The sequence below is a fragment of the Rhizophagus irregularis genome, chromosome 24 (genome assembly GCF_026210795.1).
Source record: "Rhizophagus irregularis chromosome 24, complete sequence".
In the NCBI taxonomy this organism is placed as follows: domain Eukaryota; kingdom Fungi; phylum Glomeromycota; class Glomeromycetes; order Glomerales; family Glomeraceae; genus Rhizophagus; species Rhizophagus irregularis.
In genome coordinates, this window is record NC_089452.1 from 1,091,016 (window position 1) to 1,112,013 (window position 20,998).

The 20,998-nt window shown below is 25.9% G+C and overlaps 4 protein-coding genes across 4 annotated transcripts; 2 read left to right on the forward strand and 2 right to left on the reverse strand.

Annotated features, from left to right (window-relative positions):
- Positions 1-3,961: 3,961 nt before the first annotated feature.
- Positions 3,962-5,365, forward strand: OCT59_015956 (uncharacterized protein; the record flags this gene model as incomplete). The annotated part of the gene is made up of 1 exon (XM_025318549.2): positions 3,962-5,365. One exon carries the CDS (start codon positions 3,962-3,964, stop codon positions 5,363-5,365), a length of 1,404 nt encoding a protein of 467 aa, XP_025175838.2.
- Positions 5,366-6,234: 869 nt separating this feature from the next.
- On the reverse strand, positions 6,235-12,130 carry OCT59_015957 (uncharacterized protein; the record flags this gene model as incomplete). Its single annotated transcript, XM_025309375.2, has 14 exons — positions 6,235-6,312; positions 6,389-6,753; positions 6,833-7,721; positions 7,791-8,220; positions 8,291-8,816; positions 8,918-9,245; positions 9,321-10,433; positions 10,512-10,991; positions 11,173-11,217; positions 11,301-11,430; positions 11,509-11,564; positions 11,669-11,820; positions 11,903-11,949; positions 12,033-12,130. 14 exons carry the CDS (start codon positions 12,128-12,130, stop codon positions 6,235-6,237), a joined length of 4,737 nt encoding a protein of 1,578 aa, XP_025175836.2.
- A 3,025-nt stretch (positions 12,131-15,155) lies between these two features.
- OCT59_015958 (uncharacterized protein) lies at positions 15,156-16,987 on the forward strand (the record flags this gene model as incomplete). The annotated part of the gene is made up of 6 exons (XM_066132164.1): positions 15,156-15,638; positions 15,705-15,891; positions 16,234-16,635; positions 16,706-16,750; positions 16,848-16,874; positions 16,953-16,987. 6 exons carry the CDS (start codon positions 15,156-15,158, stop codon positions 16,985-16,987), a joined length of 1,179 nt encoding a protein of 392 aa, XP_066003179.1.
- Positions 16,988-17,677: 690 nt separating this feature from the next.
- Positions 17,678-20,492, reverse strand: OCT59_015959 (uncharacterized protein). Its single transcript, XM_025333068.2, has one exon. It carries the CDS (start codon positions 20,429-20,431, stop codon positions 19,046-19,048), a length of 1,386 nt encoding a protein of 461 aa, XP_025175834.1. The 5' UTR covers positions 20,432-20,492; the 3' UTR covers positions 17,678-19,045.
- Between the last annotated feature and the right edge of the window lie 506 nt (positions 20,493-20,998).

Genomic DNA, 20,998 nt, shown 5'->3' on the forward strand with positions numbered 1-20,998 from the left:
ATGAGGTATATGAAGGTCATTATATAAAGAAATGTATTTTTCTTTATTTTTTTTTACGGCTAACGCAGGACATAATACAACTGCGGTTGATCTTATAAAAAAAAAATTTAAATTTATTATATATATTAGTATACGAACATACTGAGACATAAGCTCACATTTGATTACTAATATTTATTTTAGTTCATTTTGCATTAGTAGATATTTAACTTATTTAGTTAATAAAAATTTTTTTTACAATAGATCGATAATTTTTTTTTTTTGACAATTGGTAAAAAAAAAAATTTTTTTTTTGTCTGCTTGATCGGCAAGTCAATTCCCGGTTAATGAAATTTTCGAACCAATTTAAATTTTTTCGGTTCCCCTTTGTTTTTTTTCTTGAACCGATCTTTTACTTTCGGTTCTTTCTTTTTTTTCAAATTTCCTCTTTTTTCTTTCGAAACACCTTTTTCTTTTCTTTTTTCTTTTTCGGTTTTTTTTTCCAAACCGAAATTTTTTTTTTTTTTTCATTCTTTCCCCGTTTAGATTTGGTTTTTTTCCCCAAACCGAAAAACCATTATTATTTTTTTTTTATTAAATAATCTTATTGTTTCGGTCTTTTAAGACTGATTTTTTTTATATTATTTTTTTTCTATTATTAAATTTTTTTGAATTTTTTTTTTCGGTCTTTTTGGACCGAATTATTATCCTTTTTTTCGGTAATTATTTTTTTTCAGATTCCCTTTTTTTCGATTTTTTTTGTTGTTTTTTCTTTCTTTTTCCTTTACGGTTTCTTTTTCAAATTTTTTTTGTCGGTTTTATTTTTCAAATTTTTTTTTATTTTTATTTTATATTTTTTCCCGAATACATTCTTTCGCTTGATTCGATGCTGCGGCGCCACGGCGATTACCTTTTTTTTATAATTAAGGTTTAATAATTTATAATTTTAGTATCAGAAGAGTAATGATTTACAATAAAAACTTTTTTACAATATCCGATTCTTATTATTAATAATAATAATATTTTTTAGGCTGTATCAAACTCAATAATAGACTAACATAATTACTTATTCATTTATTTTTTATAATAAAGGGAATTTTTTTTTTTTTCATGACAATAGAAGTTTTTCGGAATTTTTTCATATTAATTAGTGAGATAACTTTTTTTCTATAACAATAGATTGCTATAATGAATTTTAGTTCTTTGAGATATAATAACAATATATATGTATTTTTTTCAGCAGAGGATGTAAAATTTTTTTAATGCTACAATGAAATTTTTTTAGATAAAAAAAATTTTTTTTGTAACAATGTAACAATGAACTACTTATACAAAATTATCTTTGTAAATGTATAAATATTAAATCATAAATTCACAGTACTGCAACATTTTGTTTCGTGTTAAATAAAATTTGCATTTAATAATAATATTTCATACACTGTATAACACTTGCACACAATTCATTGTTATTTGTATAATCATGTATACGATGATATTTAGTATAAAATTAACTGTATGTGATAAATCATTATAGGATAATAACTTTGTCAAGATAATAACCAAAATTTGGATTGTTGGGAATGAGCTTTCGAGATTATGTTTATTGGTCGGATGAACGATCTTCGGGATTTTGATTGGATACCGAAACAAAGTAAGCTAATTGAAAAAAATATTAAATTTTATGTAAATAATTTTTTATCCGGTACCACGTCAAAAATCGTGTATCAGGCATCAAAAATCGCAAAATTTCAAATCACGTGATACAGTATAATTCACGCCGATTGCCGAATGACTATTACTAATTATCAAACACGAATCTTGAAAATTATCAGTTTTTATCTTCGTATCTCACTTTGCAAGGCACTATTTATTATTTATAATTAGAAATTCAATATAAATAACTAACGATAATAATATATATAGAATTTAAATTGACATAATACATAATTAGAATAAACTATCTAGTACCTCATTAAAGAAATAATGGATAATGTTTTATTTAGATCTCATGTATTTCAAATTCTATTTTATATCCCTAGAATAATGAAATATCTGCGATAATGGAAAAAAGTTGGTTATTATATATACTGTAATAATAATTAATACTTATAAAATTAATATAGTTATAGTATACAGTAAATTGAAAATACATTTATATACTAACAAATATTATCATTTTATACAAATTATAATAGCATTCCAAAAATATATTGGTTCATCAAAGTTATATCATCAAATTGACTGACCTTGAATGATAGACATCATTCTATTATTTTCAATGTTAACCCAAAATATAATGGAACGAAAATATGTTAAATGGATGGAGTGATGTTTATAGTATTGGCGTATTCAATCGTATTGTTCCAGTAGTTAACAACATTTTTATAGTGAAAGCGTAGCATTTAGTATTGATTTGATCTGCGAGGTCCTACTAGAGAAATCCTGTTCCTGCTTACGTTAAGCTCTATACAAGCAAATATATACAAATATCTATATACTGTATTTAAATGTATTATTGATGTTTAATCTTATGCTTGTAAGTTTTTTTTTGAAATATTGGGATGGAAACCAACTTTTCGTTCAACATGAGTAAAGTAGTTGATCAATTGAAAGAAATTATATCTTCAATTGAAAAAGTGATTTGTATAATATTGTACATGAATCAGAAAAAAAACCCTAATGTTCCCAATAAGTGGGTAATCCCTCTGGAGCGTGTCACTCATTAAATATTAACTATTTTAAACTAAAATTAATAATTTCTCAGCTATCTATATGACGCCGAGAAATAAGTAAACGAAGATGCCCGTCATTTATAAACTCAGCTAATCACTCGCAATTTTTAAAAATTAGTATGAAGATGATTATGAATGACATTTAGTGCAGGGAATTATTTCACTAATTCCTTCATTTTCGTCATGGTCTTCAAAAAATTATATATGTTAAAGAAACAAATTTATGTGGTTAGTACCTTTCCTTTTATATTTATTTTTTATCACAATGCACGTATTTTATTTTCTTTAAAACGAACTAAATTTAGAAGTTCATCAGATGAAGTTTGGGCACGTGATGAAACAAAATCACACGAAGCATGAACTAGTTATTTGGAGTTTCAATTTACAATAGAATTTATAGTTTTGTATTTATTTATGTTTTTACTCTATTTTAACGTCATTTATCAGAATGAAAAAAAAGTAAAATAAAAAATAATTAATTTTACATAATATTTATTACTGTTCAAGATATGGAAAAGCGTACAATTTAAATGTAACGAGGTGCGATCTTTAATAACATAATAACGATAATTAATAGTAATACTCTGATAAAATTCCATAATTTTGATTAATTATGTTATAATAAAGTTTAATAAAAATTTCACTTCTTTTTCCATTTAAATATTATAAAAAAAATGCGCTGAATTTTATTAAATAGAACAACATTACTTATTTTTCAACATCTTTCCTCGTATATATTATTTATCCTTTCTTAAGACAGGATGGACGTTATGGATTTTAGGGGTATTTTTATTTATCACCTGGCTACTAATTGGTATTTAGGATTTTTTCCGCCAGTTATAAACTGGCGGACCAATTAGTATGTCTAGGATGATAAAAAAGTTATTTACTGATCTAGTATATAAATGGGTCATCATCCTTCGGATGATAACCCATTGATATACTACTAGATCAGTAAATAACTAATACTTATCCTTTTATAAGACAGGATGGACGTTATGGATTTTAGGGTATTTTTATTTTGATCAAATCTTATAATTTTGAGGGATATGATTTTAAAGGCCCAATTTCTTAATTTGATTTTTGATCCTTTTTTTTTCGGACCGTAAATTTTCCGATTCATTGATCTGCATTATAAAAACTTTAATACTATATTTATTCCTGTGATACATTGTGTCGTAATGTGCAACGCAAATAAATATTTAAATGGTATTGGCTGAAAAAATACCTTTTTTTTTAAAAAAAAAAAAATGTCCAATTTAAACAGTGATGTTCTTTATTTGATATTCAAACAAATACAAGATGATAAAATTCTTCGTTTATGCCTTTTAGTCAATAAAACTTGGTGTGAAACAGTTGCTCCAATTTTATGGAAAAATCCTTGGAAATATTTAAAAGAGTGGAACGGAAAGTTATTTTTAAATGTAATCATTTCACATTTATCAGAAATATCAAGAAACAAAATAGGTGAACATAAATTATTCAAAAATATTTATAAAAAGCCTTCATTAAATTATATTAGTTATTTTAAATATTTAAATTTAGATGAAATTCAAAAAGTAATTAATTTAAATATCATGGAAAAATCTAAATTATTAATTCAAAATGAAATATTTAATATTTTTATTAATGAAAATATGAGATTTACTCACCTTTATGCACATAAAAAATTTGATAATCAAATAAAGTTTATTTATGGATCTGAACTTTGTTTTTCTGAAATTGAATACCTTAGTTGTAGTACTAGTATAAATGATAGTATTATGTCAAAATTAACAGAAGCATGTAATACAATTAAGCAATTGGAGCTTTTTATTGGAATGGAAAATAATAATTGTGGAATTATTGAATTAATTGGGGCTCAAAAAAAATTATTAAAGATTGATTTAACTAGTCATACATATGGCAATGAATTATTTTGTAAAAATCTTGAAAATTCTTTGATTAAACATGCAAATACCATACAATATTGTAAGATTTGTAGACAACCTTCAACTAATTTTCTTGCATCTTTTATAAACTTAAAAGAATTAGAATTGGGTTGTGATATACGAGTCTTTACTTCATGGAATTTTTTAGGAAGTTTATCTTTTCCCTTTTTACAAATTTTAAAATCTAGTGGTGTGCCAATTGAAGCCTTAATAAGATTAATTAAAAATACACGCGGATCTCTTATTGAAATTAAAATAGATCGTGTAAGACATGATGAAATTAGTAATAAAAGACTCATCCAAGTTATTTATCAAAAATGTCCAAATATCAAGTATCTTAAACTATTGATTAGAAATTCCAACATCCTAGAATTAGAATCTTTGTTGATTAATTGTAAGCATTTAGATGGATTATTTATCCTTATTAGTCATGTTCAAGATCGTACATTTCTTTGGCCTAAATTGTTTGATATATTATCTAAATCATCATCATCCAGTTTATTTAAATTCAAGTTTAATTCTAATAGGTTACCTCAAATGAAAACCTTTAAGTTATTTTTTGATAATTGGAAAGGAAGAAATCCTATGTTTTTACAAATCCTTTCTTATGATGCAATTATTGATTTGGGGATAATCATAGAAAGATATAAGTCAGAAGGAATAATTGAAAAATTTGAATATAATTGTCAGAACCATAAAATTGAAGATTTTGAATGGAATTAATAAGTTTAAAATTTTATACTATATTTAAGAAATTCTCTCTTTTTTTTGAAATATTTTTATGATACTTTACAGGTGGATAGTATTATTTCTGTACTTTAAATGTAATAACATTCATATTTTATAATAAAATTTCATATTTTATAACTATATTTAAAGGATATTTAAGAAATTCTCTCTTTTTTGAAATTTTTTTATTACAAAATTATTGGTACTTTACAGGTGGATAGTAACATAGTATTATTACTGTACTTTAAATGTAATAAAATTCGTATTTTATAATAAAATTTCATATCTTTATAATAAAGTGTTTGATTTTAAGTGTCTCTTAATTTTATTGCCAACATAAAAAAAAATATATTCAAAAACACCTAGTTACACTCAGATAAATGTCAAATTATTACTTCGAAACTATCGTATAATTAATTGTCTTCTCATTATGAAAAAAAATATGACGAATTTATATTCAGGAGTCAGGACGAGCTATCTCACTATAGGTGAACTGCCTACATTTTTAAGAAGACTTAAGAATTAACACTATTAAGCACATTATAATTAATAGAGAATATTGGGTTAAACATTGGTATAATACGGATTATGTTTATTGTTATAATCAGGTTACTTTACAAATCAATTTTAATTTCTGGATCATTTTCAATCTAAATAAAATTGGACTATTCTCAAAATTTATTCAAAATATTACTGAAATTTTCTGTTATACTACTAAATTCTTAAACTTCGACTAAAGCATCATTCAAGAATGTTTTCAATGATATTCGGGACACCTTATAAATATCTGGAGCGTTGAATAAAAAATTTTTTATACTAGGGACTTATTTTACCTTAATATACCAACCATTTTAACCATTTTATTACCAAAAAATTTCACGCCTTTTCACTATTTCTAAAAGACTTAACATATAAATTTCCGCAAGTACTAAAAAGTAATACTATTTGATAATAAAAATTAATTGGATTAAAAGTTATGAAGATTATTCAAATTAAATAAAAAATAAGTGTACTCACTTCATGTTGAGAATTATGATTTTTAACAAAATTATGTGATAATTCATGACAAAACATCATGTACCAATAAGTCATAGCATTAGTCGTAGGTTTAGTTTTACATTCTTCATCATGTAATCCAAGATAAAATCTTAAATTGAAAAATAATATTCTATCACGATTGAACGCAATTGTGTTTGAATTATTATCATAAAATATGTGAATATTTTCTGGTGAAAGTTTAAAAACCTCTGCAAGATCTCTCAGCATAGTTACAAATCGGTTTAATGAGGCAGTGAGTGCTTGAGAGATTTCTGATTGATCCAATCCACTAGGCAAGTACAATTCAATTTCTTGCAATTTTCCAACATTATACAATAAATGATCTAAATAAAAATAAGAGTAAATCATAATTTAAGAATAAATACAATCCGTTAATAGCATAATATTATATAATAAGTTTACCTGGTATAATTTCACAATAATCTATTTGATTTCCATTGATAATTTTTACATTAACTGGATAATAAGTAAAAGCTTCATTTTTATTGGCATCATCATCCACTAGATTGTTATCAGTATCCATTTGTTCGTTATCAATATCCATTTGTTTGTTATCAATATCCGTTTGTTTGTTGGTAAAATTAGATTGACTAATAACAATATCTTTTGAATTGGAGTAACAGTCATTTATAGCATTTTGTAAAGAATTTCTTAGAAGCTGAGTAGTTTCAAAAGTTATAACTGTTTTCTGATTTGTTAATGTGATAATCTCGCTATATATTCCAGGATAAAATGAAGCTGAATATGATGTTGATGAGTATGGCATATTATTTGCTTCTGAATATTGTGAATCTTCATTAGCTACCATTTGATCAACAATATACTGTAAGTTAGACTGTTTTAATATACGATCAACCGGATACCCCATTTCTTTTAAATTTGATAAAGGAGTTATTAAAAGCATATTAAGATATGCAATATCTTTCCAGTTATAAAATTTGTAAATATATTTAACTAGATGTTGTGAAATACTAAGAATATTTGAACTAGTAGTTATATAAAGAGTCCATAAATTCTTTTCATCTTGAAGAATACTAGTATTATTTTTTTTAATATGATCAATATTTTCTAATGTATAACTCGTTTCTACGTAATCAATCTCTCTAACTTTTATATTTTTAAGCCATTCTTCATCTCTTTCAATCTCAGGTTTAGAATAATTATGATAGAATAGACTTGACCTTTCTGCAATTAGTTCTTTAAAATATTGAGACCTTTCAGTTTCTCGAATAGTGCCTTTTGGGGTTGAGGTCTCTTTCACAGACTTTTTTAATGATTTACACCCTAACATCTATATAATGAAAAATAAACGAGATATATCAAATTCAATTAATATAATGGCATAAATACAAGTTCATACCTTGTACAAAAATTCCAGGTCATTTTCTTCTGGAGCTGTTAATGGATTAAAAATTTGTTGGTATATAATATTATCATTTATAAAAATATCTTTTGCTGAAGCTAATTGAGAACGGTTAAATTCCTTGTTATCACCAGAAGTTGAGTGGCATTCTTTCTTTATAGCTACTAAAATAGATGCTTCTTTCATTGCTGCAACTAAATTTGGCTTACGAGCTATGGTACCAATATGCTTAAAATCAATGGCAATTTTTCTTAAAATAGATAAATAACTATCTACATTATTTCCAATCGAATTCCACAATTTATGTGATGATTTTACCAATAATTCAGCATAATCTATTAAAGTTGGTTCTTTTTTAACACCACAACTTAACAGAAATCTGTTGGCAATATCTCCAAAATTGACATATAAAAAGAAATCTTTTAATCTAAAAATAAAAGGTATTATTTTTAAAGTTTTATAAAAATAAGTGAAATTATAAAATAGATTTTACATACATTTCATCTTGAGTTGTTAAATAACAACTACATGGACTGGCAAGTGGTTGAGTTTCATTTTTAATTGGAATGAATTTGAAATTAGAAAGCATTTTCAAATCGGAATCAGTAAAGTGTGTTTGTTGTGATGCTAAATACTCAAATATTTTCTTTGCATTATACTCATCTTGTGGTGGATCTTGAGTTAACCTATTTAAAAGTTTTTCCCGGTTAGGATTCTGACTAACACCAAGCTTTCCTACTTGAAATCGTAAATCTTGGCGTATAACTCGGAATTCCATTATCTTGCATTCAGGATTAATGAAACATTCTGAAGGTTTTGCATAAATTTCTGGATCTGAGCAAGGTAAAAATGCAACGCCTACTTTCGCTGGGTCATAATCTTTGAAATATTTATCTCCAAAATTATCAATAAAATATTTTAGAGCTTCGCTACGAATTTTAGAATCAGTTGAAGGTGCTGCTAATTCCAGAATTTTCCCAAGTTTTGGATATTCTTGTAAACCCAACAAAATTAAAAATTTTCCTACAAATTTAAGAATGATACGCACAAAATTTTTTAATTATTGATAATATTAATAATAAATAAATTTATAAATATACTGTATAAATGGAAATAAGTATTACCTTCTTGAGTATTATGAGACCATCTTCCTTTCAAACTAATCACTGGTAATCCAAATTTACGGTATAATGGTTTAGGTATATACAAATCTCTAGCAATAAAACGTTGTTTTGGTTTCATTTCTTCACATCCATTGCTATTACTATTACTACTACCATTTGGCTTTGATTCGGTTAAATCTTCCTTAGGCCAAATAGGTCTGTTTTTTAATATCTTTATTTCTTCTTCCTCAAGATCATTTTGTATTGAAGCTAAATATTTTAAAAGTTGCATATGATCAAAATCTCCCTGGCCATTAAGATGATTAAAAATGAGTCCTAATTCAACAACCTATAAGTAAATTTAAAAATTATGCTTAGTCGTTTAAATATTAAATATTAATTAGGAAAAAAACTTATTGATTACCTTTCGAACACCGAAAAGCTCCATTAAATTCTTAACGCTCAAAGGTTTCTCAAAATCGATCGTTGGTAAGCTGGGAAATAGATTAACATTTTCAAAATAAGCTTCATTGGGAAACTTCATTCCTAAACTAGTCGGAATACATTTCTTTTGAACAAATAACTGACGAATAATTTCCTTATTTTCTTTTGAAGTATTATTTAAATTTTTTGTTAAAATTTGGTGAACTTTCTTAGCAAATGTAGGGTCACTTTCTAAATTAGGTTTATTGACAATAAACTTCGCCCAATCAACCAAAGCTAGTTCTGACCACCCAAGCCACTTTTTTAGATCCTGAATTTCTAAATTTTTAGAAATAGTAAACGGGAACACTTCATCTGGAACATCAACATTTGGAGGAATTATACCTGGATTTAAGAAATAACGAAATGTATTCAAAGGCCTATTACCAATACGTGCAAGTCGCATGAACTCAACAGTAGGATCAACAGTAATAGCATACATTGGTTTTTTAGATTTAGTAACTTTTTTATCTTCTGTACGATTATTTTCCTTTGTTTTGTAAGAAATCCACCATTTCAAAAGTTTAACCATTTCATCTTCAGAAAGGGTTCGGTTTTTCAATTCATATAAAACATCTTGAGGAGTCAACTCTATTATAAGTTTCATTGTATTTTTTGCTTTCTTGAAAAATGAATCACATTGTTCCAATATAATTTCAGGAACAAGTGGAATTATTTTAATGAACCCTACCATTTCTGAATTAGGTATGCGAACATCAGATATTGGAAGGACCCCATTCGTTGATAAAATCGACAGTTTTTCTTTCAAACAATTAAAAAATTGTAATTCCTTTATTTTGCCGACTTGCTCATTTGGTGTGCTTGGATTAAATGTAAAGTGCGCTAAAGCATGTGCTGCCCGTTTCTCAAGCAATTCTCGAATAGATTTTATATCTTCTTCTTTAGTTACGCTGATAATCTCATTATATATTCGTTTCATTTGATCCATCTCATCTTCATACAAAATTCTACATAACTTTCCTGCTAAACACAACATCTCACCATTATATTCAGCTAACGTTTTATTTGCTAAATCAATTGACTCTCGTTCCATCTAAATAGTATAAACCTTTAATCAGTAAATTAAATAAAGAAAGGACATATCATAAATAAACCTTCAAAGTATACATACAGTAGGAATTACACGTGCTGCTAAATGAGAACAACATCCGGTAGTTTGTTGAGTTGAGAAACCAATATACAATCTTCCTTGATTTGGATATCTAAATAAATCTTTAAAGACCGGAGAAACACTTTTACTAGATGAATTATGTTCATCAAATCCAGTAAAAATCATTTGGATAATTGTCTTATTTGGTGGTTTCTTTTTAACAATTCGTTCCATTTCGGCAGAGAATGCATCACTGACTTTAACATCCAAATTTCCACTAGCAATTCTAAAAAATATTGATGATTTCTCTGATTGATATTTAGCGTCTAGTTGGACATCCCTAACATCTACCGAGGTAAGATGAAATAACTTTTGTGGAGAGAACACATCGTACTCAGATGTGATGTTCATAAATTTCGGTTCTTGCATTTTCTTTGATAGTTGTATGGGCATTGCGTCATTAAAATATACTGATATATCCTGGAGATTTACTGTAAACACCTGTTATTATTTTATGAAAAAAAATTATATATGAATATACATTATATAACTAGGAAACGGAACCGAGATAAAACTAAAATTTGACTGACGACCACGTGAGGGACAGAAAAACACTCGTGACCACAAATTTTTCACGTGCGTAGTCCTTCGGACAATCATATTATATGAATAAGTAATATACCAGTGAGTTGGCCAAAAATCGTGCGAATTCTTCAACGTCTGGTAACTAATTATTATAAAAAAAAAGTGACATACTAAATATTAATAGTGTTATTTGCAAAATTTCAACAGTTTTGAATGTATATTTACCTCTATAGGTACTCTTGTATCCATTAAAAACGTTGTCCAACCTTTGTCTTTATCTTCAATAGGCCCCTGTTTTGTAAATAATTGGTTTTCACGCCAATAGAAAGCCATACCTTGTCCACCAGAAGAGACACTATCAAACAAAACGTGAATTAATATTCATTAATGGTCGTACTGTAATTAATAAAAGATTAAGTAAATCATTACTTACAATGGATTTTCGCAAAATGAAAACAATGAATAAAAGCCAACGCCAAAAGCTCCTATCTATTAACGATATTAAAGTAAAGTTAAAGATAAAATCAAGTTCAATAGAGATAAATCAAGTTCAAAAAAAATATGGCGCGCAGTATACAATAAAAATACAATACTTTTTGCTCATCTGGATTTCCCTCGGCAATAGTCTTTAATCGATTCCAATCCTCAAGTCTAAAAGCGAAACCATTATTTTTGAATAGAATTCGTGTAACTTTATTATTTGCCGTTTCAAATACAATCTGGACACATGAAGATTTCGCGTCATCTTAACGTTAACGTACAGTACAAAGATATTAATCTTCCATCACATTATAAATTAAAAAAAAAATAAAATGATAAATTTTTACCAGAATTTTGCATTAACTCTCGATATACTACATATTCTGAAGAATACCTAATTCAAAAAAGATTTTTTTTTTTTTTAGAAAAAATTTCAAACGAATATAAAGTTATTAAGAGCTAACTAAAAAATTATACCGAGCTAAAACCTTATCAACCAAAAGTCTTTGATTGACTTTGACGCTTTCCTCGTTAAAATTTGAAAGAATTTGATCTCTAAGATCGTCCAAGGACATTTTGAATATTTTGGCAAATAAATATATAAATAATTTTGAAAAAGTTGTTCTGGTCGAATATATATAAAATTTAAGGTTATACAATGGGCGTAATTGATTAATTCCAAAATCATTTTATTTTCATATACTGCCAAAAATGTGATGTTTGTGTAAAAATAAAATTTCATTATAAGCTTTATATAATAGTATTATAAACTATTTTTAGGGGAATGCCAAAACCATCACAAAATCAAATTCCTAATTTTAGTAAAGATAAAATTTACACTTATTTTATAAAATTATTATTAATAGTTTATTTATTTTTGATTCATCACTATTTTCAGAATTAATGTCAGGAAATAGATTTGTTCATTCTAATCAAAAAAATTTTCCCATAATCTTTTCATAGACCGATAATAAAATGATAGAATGGTTAAAATGATCTACGTATGATCATATGTTTCGTAGACCACACGTCATAAAATAATTTGAGTGCCGATCATTTCTATGGCAGATAAAATATTTCATAAAAATTAGATAGTTATTATTGTTACATAAGAAATCAAAAGGTCATTCGTCAAAAATAAAGATTGATATATAATCATATATTGTAATAAAATAATGAAATGTTTGGAGGATTTGTCAACGGTCTAAAAAATGCATGATTTAATTAATGATTATGCATTTTTAATAGTCATTTAAATTATTATTTTAAGCTACTCTAAAATCACACTCAATTAATGAAATTTAAATTTATATTGTTAACCATTAATTTTAATTAGGAGGAATGCCAAAACGATCACGTCGATCTTTCCTTTTATAGATAATTTTTAATCTAATCATATTGGTTGTCATTATTATAATTCCGGCCCAGTTTTCATTTTTGATTTGTTTATAAAATTTGTATTCGCTAACTATTACTGTTAAATAAAAATAAAAATAAAAATTATAATTCCGGCCCAGAAAGAGATGCTTGGAACTAATAGAAATTTTATTTCTGCAACCTTGGGTCCTACTATATATAAAAAAATCATAGTTCCTTTCTTTAAAAAATACGCCCTTTTTTCTTTTTTTTATAAAATACACCTTCTCTTTCTTTTTTTTAAAAATATACACTTCCCTTTCTTTAAAAATTACACACATCTTTCCTTCTTTAAAAATACACATTATATTATGTATTTTATTATTTTACTCTTAAAAAATTATTTTTAAGTGAGACTTCCTGACAGTACAGTCTGAAACTTTGGAAGTTTAGCGTTAATGAATTTGAAAATAAATAAAATAATCTTTATTTATTAAGGTAAGCTTGCGCTCCCTGCTTGCATAGTTTTAATGATACTGGTTTACGGATAAAAAAAGCTGAGGAGTAAGATATAAGAGAAACTGGCTTTCCCTTAAGAGGGTTATTATCCTATGTACCTGGCTCTTATGGTTGGTGTCATGATATCAGTGGTTTGCCATAAGATTATACAGTGTATTGTACTAGTTCTAGGGTGAACCACTGGTAGCATGATATTAACACTTTTCTGGAAGCTTTTTTTTATGGAGTATGGTGCAAATCATACTAACGTTTTTTTATCTTGTTTAGATTATCTTAGGTCTTCATATGGAATAAATCAATGACTTTTAATATAAGATAACATACTTTTATGAGAACTGGCAAGAATTCCAAACGCAATAGAAAAATAATAAGGAATATAATGAATATAATTGGATTACGGGTCATTGCGAAATTGGTAAAGTATTATTCTAATTATGAGCCCAAAATATTGTGCTGTAGTCAAACAAAAATCTCAATAAATTGTCTATGATCAAATAAAATTCATTACTATTTTATCAAAACTTTATTTTTCTATTCTTTTTGCTGCGCTCCTTGGTTTTTACTAATAATTTTTTGATAACATTTGTTTCAATTTCTTGTATTACTTTTTTAGAATAAGTGATTTTAATAGCTGCACGAACTGCATGGTAAATCATGATATAGTTGATCAATAACTTTTTTCATTTGTTCCTAAAAAATTTTAAGAATTTTATATTTGCTGTCATAACAACTATTATACTCAAATTAAGCACTCTCGTTAATTTCAAACACATAGCATCTGATCACATTAATATACTGTACAATTTATTTCTACAGTACATCCAAATGGGAGCGTTCTCAGTCAAATGGTCTTAGAGAAGAGTCAGTGCTTAAAAAAAAAGTATTAAAATTCGATATCATTAGAACCATGTTGAGAGATAATAATGATAGTTTAAAAATAGTATATCGTAATTAAAAATATATTTGTTCACCATAAATAAAGTATAATAAATTTGAATATTTTTTTTTTTTGCACAGCGTAATATTTTTATAGCATAAACCCATTAATTATAAATTTATAAAAATTATTCTTTACTTGAAATAATTTAATAATTTAAGGTTATAAGAAGCTCTTTGTACTTTTTGACTGACTGTTTGTATAAAATACGTTTGGCGTAATTGACAATTAATAATTATGTTATATATCACGTATTTATAAATTAACTATTCCTTTTTTAGACTTCAAAAAAAAAAATTAAATCATTAAAATTTTCTTCTAGACTTTTATAAATATATATATTCTTTTAATAGAGATTTTTCTTAAAATATAAAATATATCTCCAAGAATTATTATGAAAGAATTTAATATTTTATTGTTTATTATCGGTATTTTAAGATCGGTTAATATTGTTGTATGTTTGTGAAACTTCAACGTAACACAATGCAAGTCCCATTTTGATAAGTTCTAAGAATTCTGTACGGAATGTACAATAAAAATCGAAATGTCATTTGGAAACATACTTTAACCATATTAGGCATTAAAAAAATCAATTTTATTAAACAATGTAGGATCCATTTTGTATCAAACATTAGAAACTTCTATCGGGTATTATACGCAGATTTTTTTTTTTTAATTTTGTAAAAGAATTCATTGTTCAATTTTTTATTATAAAAACGTATATATATAGAAGCTGTTTCTTTTAAATATATTCAAAAATAAACAAATAAATTAATAGAAAAAAAATTATGAACCAATTAACAAATCATAATCATAAAATTGACTTTTTAACATCAAATGATACATCATCATTTCAACCAACGCAAACAATAGTCAAATCAAAGTATAAAAAAGAGAAATGTAATGAATGTAATAAAAGAAGGTCACGATTAGATGAAACTCACCAGATTTGTCACGTTTGTTACAAAATGAAGACATTATTTGAACCGAGTGGAAACAAAATTATCGATGATTTCATTAAATTTACACAAGTCAACTTTGTCAGGAAGGAAGGAAAATTGGAGTTTGTTCCCTATGAACAATTTAAAAATATAGAATTTATTGCTGAGGGAGGATTTAGCAAAATTTATAAAGCAACTTGGGTTGATGGTCCGATTAATTGGGATAATATTGAACGTAAGAGTGATAATATTTCTCGTAAACCTAATTATACAGTAGTTCTCAAAAAAATCAATGATTCTAAAAACATCACGTCTAAGGAACTGAATGAGGTAACGTAAAATAATATGTTAAAATAAATCGTAGATAATTAATAACATAACCTTTTTTTATTTTAGCTTAAGATATATTATGATTTTTACACAAATTGGAATTCACAACATAATAATTATCAGGTTAAGCGTAGAAGTAATAAGATATCTTACCAAGAAACTCCGCTTAATAGTTGCATTTGTAATTATTTTGGTATTACTCAAGACGTAAATACACAAGATTTTATGATTATTATGCAATATTATGAATTAGGTAATTTAATACATTACCTAAGTAATGATTTTTATAACATTAAATGGTCTAATAAATTGCATAATTTAACATGTATCGCAAATGGACTTATTAATATCCATAGTGTAAATATTATTCACAGAGATTTACATAGTGGAAATATTTTTTTTACAAGTAACCCGTCGTATAATGTAGTAATAGGTGATTTGGGGTTAAGTAAATCTGCTACTGAATCTACAGATGATAATAATGTGAAATATGGTATTATTACTTATATGGCACCAGAGATTTTTCAAGGACAAAAATATACTAAAGCTTCTGATATATATAGTTTTGGAATGATCATGTGGGAGTTTATGACAGGTAGAAGACCTTTTTGGGATGAACATCATGATACAAACCTTATAACTAAAATACGTGATGGATTGCGACCACCAATCGTAACAAATGCACCTGAAGGATATATTGAATTAATGAAAGAATGTTGGGATTCTGATCCATGTAAAAGACCGACAACCAATGATATATATAAAAGAATTTGTATATTGGTTAGAAATGAAGAACAAAATAGTAAAAATCAGAATCCAACTAAAATTATAGAATCATCAGATATTGGACCTGTACCAAAAAATAATCCAGGTGCCATTTATAAGAGCAGGCCTTTAAGTAGCATGATTAATTCTGCAATGTCTTTAAGGAGTTCAAGAAGTCAATCTATTAACTTAGAAAAAGTCAAACGAAAATTTGAAGATAATAATGATGATGGTATGATTTTATTTACAATTTTATAATAAGATTTTAGGGTGTCAATATTTATTAATTAAAATTTATTTAGGTCAAAGTATTAAAAGAAAAAAATTGTATGAAAATGAAAATAATGGTAATAATTTTTTTTTTTTTTGATAATATATCAATTTCATAACTTGATTTAATTAAAATTAACGTATAATTTTTTCTTACAAAATTCATCGAATTAGATATTGATATGAAATTAAGTACTGATGGTATGTAAATATATACTGATTATAATAATTTTTTTTAATATTAAATTCTAATCTAACGTTCTTAATTTATATTTGCAGAATATATTACCCAGGAATATGATTTTGATATCTAATTTTAATTTTTTAAATGTTTATAGAAAGTTTAATTTTTATTTATCATAAATAATGGAGTAATAGTTGTGCCGCAGCATATTACTAACGTTCGCGTATTGATATTTTCACGACTTCTCAATAATAGATGGCTATTGATTTACTATTAAAATAAAGTTAGATTAAACTTTTTATGTAATTAATGTAAAATCCATTAAATCTACATTTTTGATATAATATTTATAACTGCGGCAAACGTTTTAAGATTAAGAACCAAAAAAATTGATAATATTTTCTACCTTTTGAAATTTAAAAATCCATTATATAAATATTAAAGTTATTAAGTAGTAAATTATAATGTTTTCTATTTACGAATTAGTTTAATTTTCCAATAAAAATTTATACCATAAAACTAAATATACTACAATTTGAACTATATTTACATACGTCAATAATGTAAAGTCAAATTAAATAAACTACAAATGACAAATTTGTAAATCAACCATTAAGCGTTTTCAATATCATTGTTAACGTTTAATATTGTATTGCTTCGTTAAACATTGTGATTCAGCTCAAAATATTTTCAGATGAGTTCATCATAAACACGTGAATCTGTTAATATCAAATTTTAGTCTTTTTTTTTCTACTTTTTTTTTAAAAAAAAACTTTAATAGCTTATCATGTTAATTTTTTAGAAAATAAAAGCAATATTATATTTGAATTCAATAATAATTATTTTTATTTTATATATCGAGATCTGTCAAGTTTAAAATTAAATCTAGAACTATAAGAGGGAATTATCAAAATATAAATAAAGTTTAAACTTTAAACTTTTTTGTGATCAATTTCAGGTAAATCTAAAAGATTTCTGCCTATTTGTCTAATTTATAAACGGTTTAAATTTAAAAAATACTCGATTTTTTTTTTGTTTCGTTGACATTTTGTGTAACCTTTTACCTTAATCAAACAAAACAGCAGGCTTATGATACAAAATTTCCTGTACGATATTCCTTCCTAATAACTTTTTAATGTAACGTAAATATGTAGTCGTGGCAGTGCCGCAGTGACACAAGGAGGTAATTTTTTACGCCTTTGATAAATATTGACCACAAATGGAATTATCCGAATGATTTTCATCACGATAACTCAAAAAAAAAAGTTAATGAATCTAAAAATTGTTAGTCCTGTTTAACATGGCGTTCCAAACAATATTAAACCATTTTTTTTTAAATTCAGTAAGATCTAGATTGAAAACAAGGCAATCTTCAAGTTCTGATACCGAATCTGCTATTATTTCCAATGCATATACTCATTATTCCATTTAAACTGAAAGTCAATTTACCGATTCCAGAGCTCCAAGTATCTTAAGTCAATCTCTCGAAAGCATTTTTGGGTTATTATGAGTGTTTCGGAACATTCTCTATAGCTAGAATCGATCTGTATGGGATAACAATCATAAGTTATAACATCATGGCGGATTTATGAAATACCTCAAAATTTGTCCATCATGTCAAATTAAATATTTGACAGTGCTTTAGTCACCAAATTTCTATGTAAGTCAAAATGAGCTCTAAAAAAATTTAAATTTTTTTGTACCCAAATCTTGCGTCTAACCAATTTTCCAATTATCTAACCAATTTTTCCAGTGTTAAAGGCGCGTCATTATTTTGACATATTTTTTTTAGGAAAAAAGCTTAATGTTTCCGTAAGTCAATTTTAATTCCCGAGGTCGCAGTAGAGTTTTTGCCAAATTTCATACATCCGCCGCAATGATGATATTAAATGAAGGAAAACATTTGGTTTTAACGAAAATTAAAGAATCTCCCTATTTAAATAATACTTCAATTTTGGTAACTTTAAGGTGAAGACAGCTTATGCCGTATAGTGATATATATAGAACATGTACAGTATATATTTAATTATGTATAAGGTCCAAAAAACATTTTTGCAATAGTTAATGTATTTGTAAATTTATTGTACCAAAATAAAAAATAAAAGTCTCCATCACAATAATATCTCAAAAAATAATATCAACCACTATAAACAACCACTATAAACAAATAAAAAAAAAAATCATTTAATCATATCATCATCTTTACTTTTCCCAATTCAAAACCATCATCATCATCACACAAATTACTATAATTTTCAATTATTCCTTTATCTTCATATTCCTTTAATAAATCTTCCATATGTTCTGCTGTTGTCATATCAAAACTTAATAATATAGGACACCTGCCTACCCAATTATCAAAAAATGGTTTTAAAGGTATATAAAATGAATCAAATATAAGGTTGAATTTAAATTTAAATAAACCAATAGGTGATGATTTTGTTAATACATCAAATAAAAAATTCCAATAATAAAGATTATCAATAATAATAAATAATGTATCTAAATATTGACAATTAATTAATATTTTTTCAAATTCAAAAATATCCCAATCTCCTATTCTTAATTTAAGATATTTGAGTTTTGGACAATTTTGATAAATAGCTTGAATGATATCTGTACAATCATAATAGTCACAATAATCAATTTTTATTTCAATAAGAGATCCACAAGTACTTTTAATTAAATCTGCTAATCCTTTCTCTGAAAAAGATTTAACTCTTAAAATTTGTAAATGAGGTAAAGAATAATTCCATAAGAAATCCAATTCTCTATTATCATCAAATTCCAATATTTTTAAATTTACAAAAGATGAAAGAACTTTTGTAGGTGATGTAGTTATCTTATAATAATATATGTTATTTGAATGTTTAATTAATGCATTTTCAATAATTTCATCAAACGATAAATCACGATGATAATTATGATCTATTAAACTAAAGCTAAACAAGTTTTTTTGAGCCTCGATTAATCTACCAATTCCATTATTATATTTATGACCACCAAAACGAATTTCTAATTCTTCAATTGATTTACAATTCTCCACTAATTCAAATAAAATATTATCCTTTATATCAGTACTACAACTAAAATATTTAATTCCTGAACAACAATTTTCAGTAAAATTGATTTGATAATCAAAAAATTTGGGTATATAAAGGTGTGAAAATTTTAGATCTTCATTATTAAAAAGTTTTAACATTTCATTTAAAATTAAAGTAGTTTTAGATCTTTCTTTAAATGAATTAATCATAAATCGGATTATTTCAAAATTTAAATGTTTACAAAAACTAATATAATTGAACAAAGGTTTTTTTTTATATAAGTATATTAATGAATCACTTTGACTTAAATAATTTTTCGTTTCATCAGAAAAATGGGAAATTATTACATTTAATAATAATTTCTTATACTTCTTTTCTAATTTTAAAATTTTCCAGGGATTTTTCCATAAAATTGGAACAATTATTTCACAAAAAGTTTTATCAACTGATAGACATGAAATCAATGTATTTTTGTCATTTCGTAATTCTTCAATTATCAAGTAGAGAACATCTCTGTTTAATATGGTCATCTTTTATTAAAAAAAAATCGTTCTTTTTTTTTTTTTTTTTTTGTTGGGATTGGGAAGGGCGCAAAATGATTAAATAAATATTTATTGTTTATATACTGTGACATGTCAATTGTCACATGTTACAGATTATGTGGCGCAGTGACACTCCTCAATATTAAGTAAGTTTAATCTGCAGGCGCGGACCGCAAATTTCCGGTCAATGACGATTTACTGCGCCTGCGGCCAGATCTTACCATACTAACGAAAATGAAAAATGAGATTATCACCATGCTAGCCAAAAAAAGTCTTTTCTCTTAAATTTTTATAAGAATCCTTTCAACCATCGGAACAGAACCATTTCGGAAAAGAACGAACCAAGAACGAACCATTTCGGAACAGAACGAGCCATTTCGGAACAAGAACGAACCATTTTGGAACAAGAACGAACCATTTCGGAACAGAACGAGATCGAATTTTGTATGATAGCCAATCAAAAATCTGTCTAGTTCACATGTTTTACCTAATTTTTGACGCTCCTAGTTTAATTAGTCGAGGAGAAGCGTCGCCGTTTCAATTATTCGATTAAAT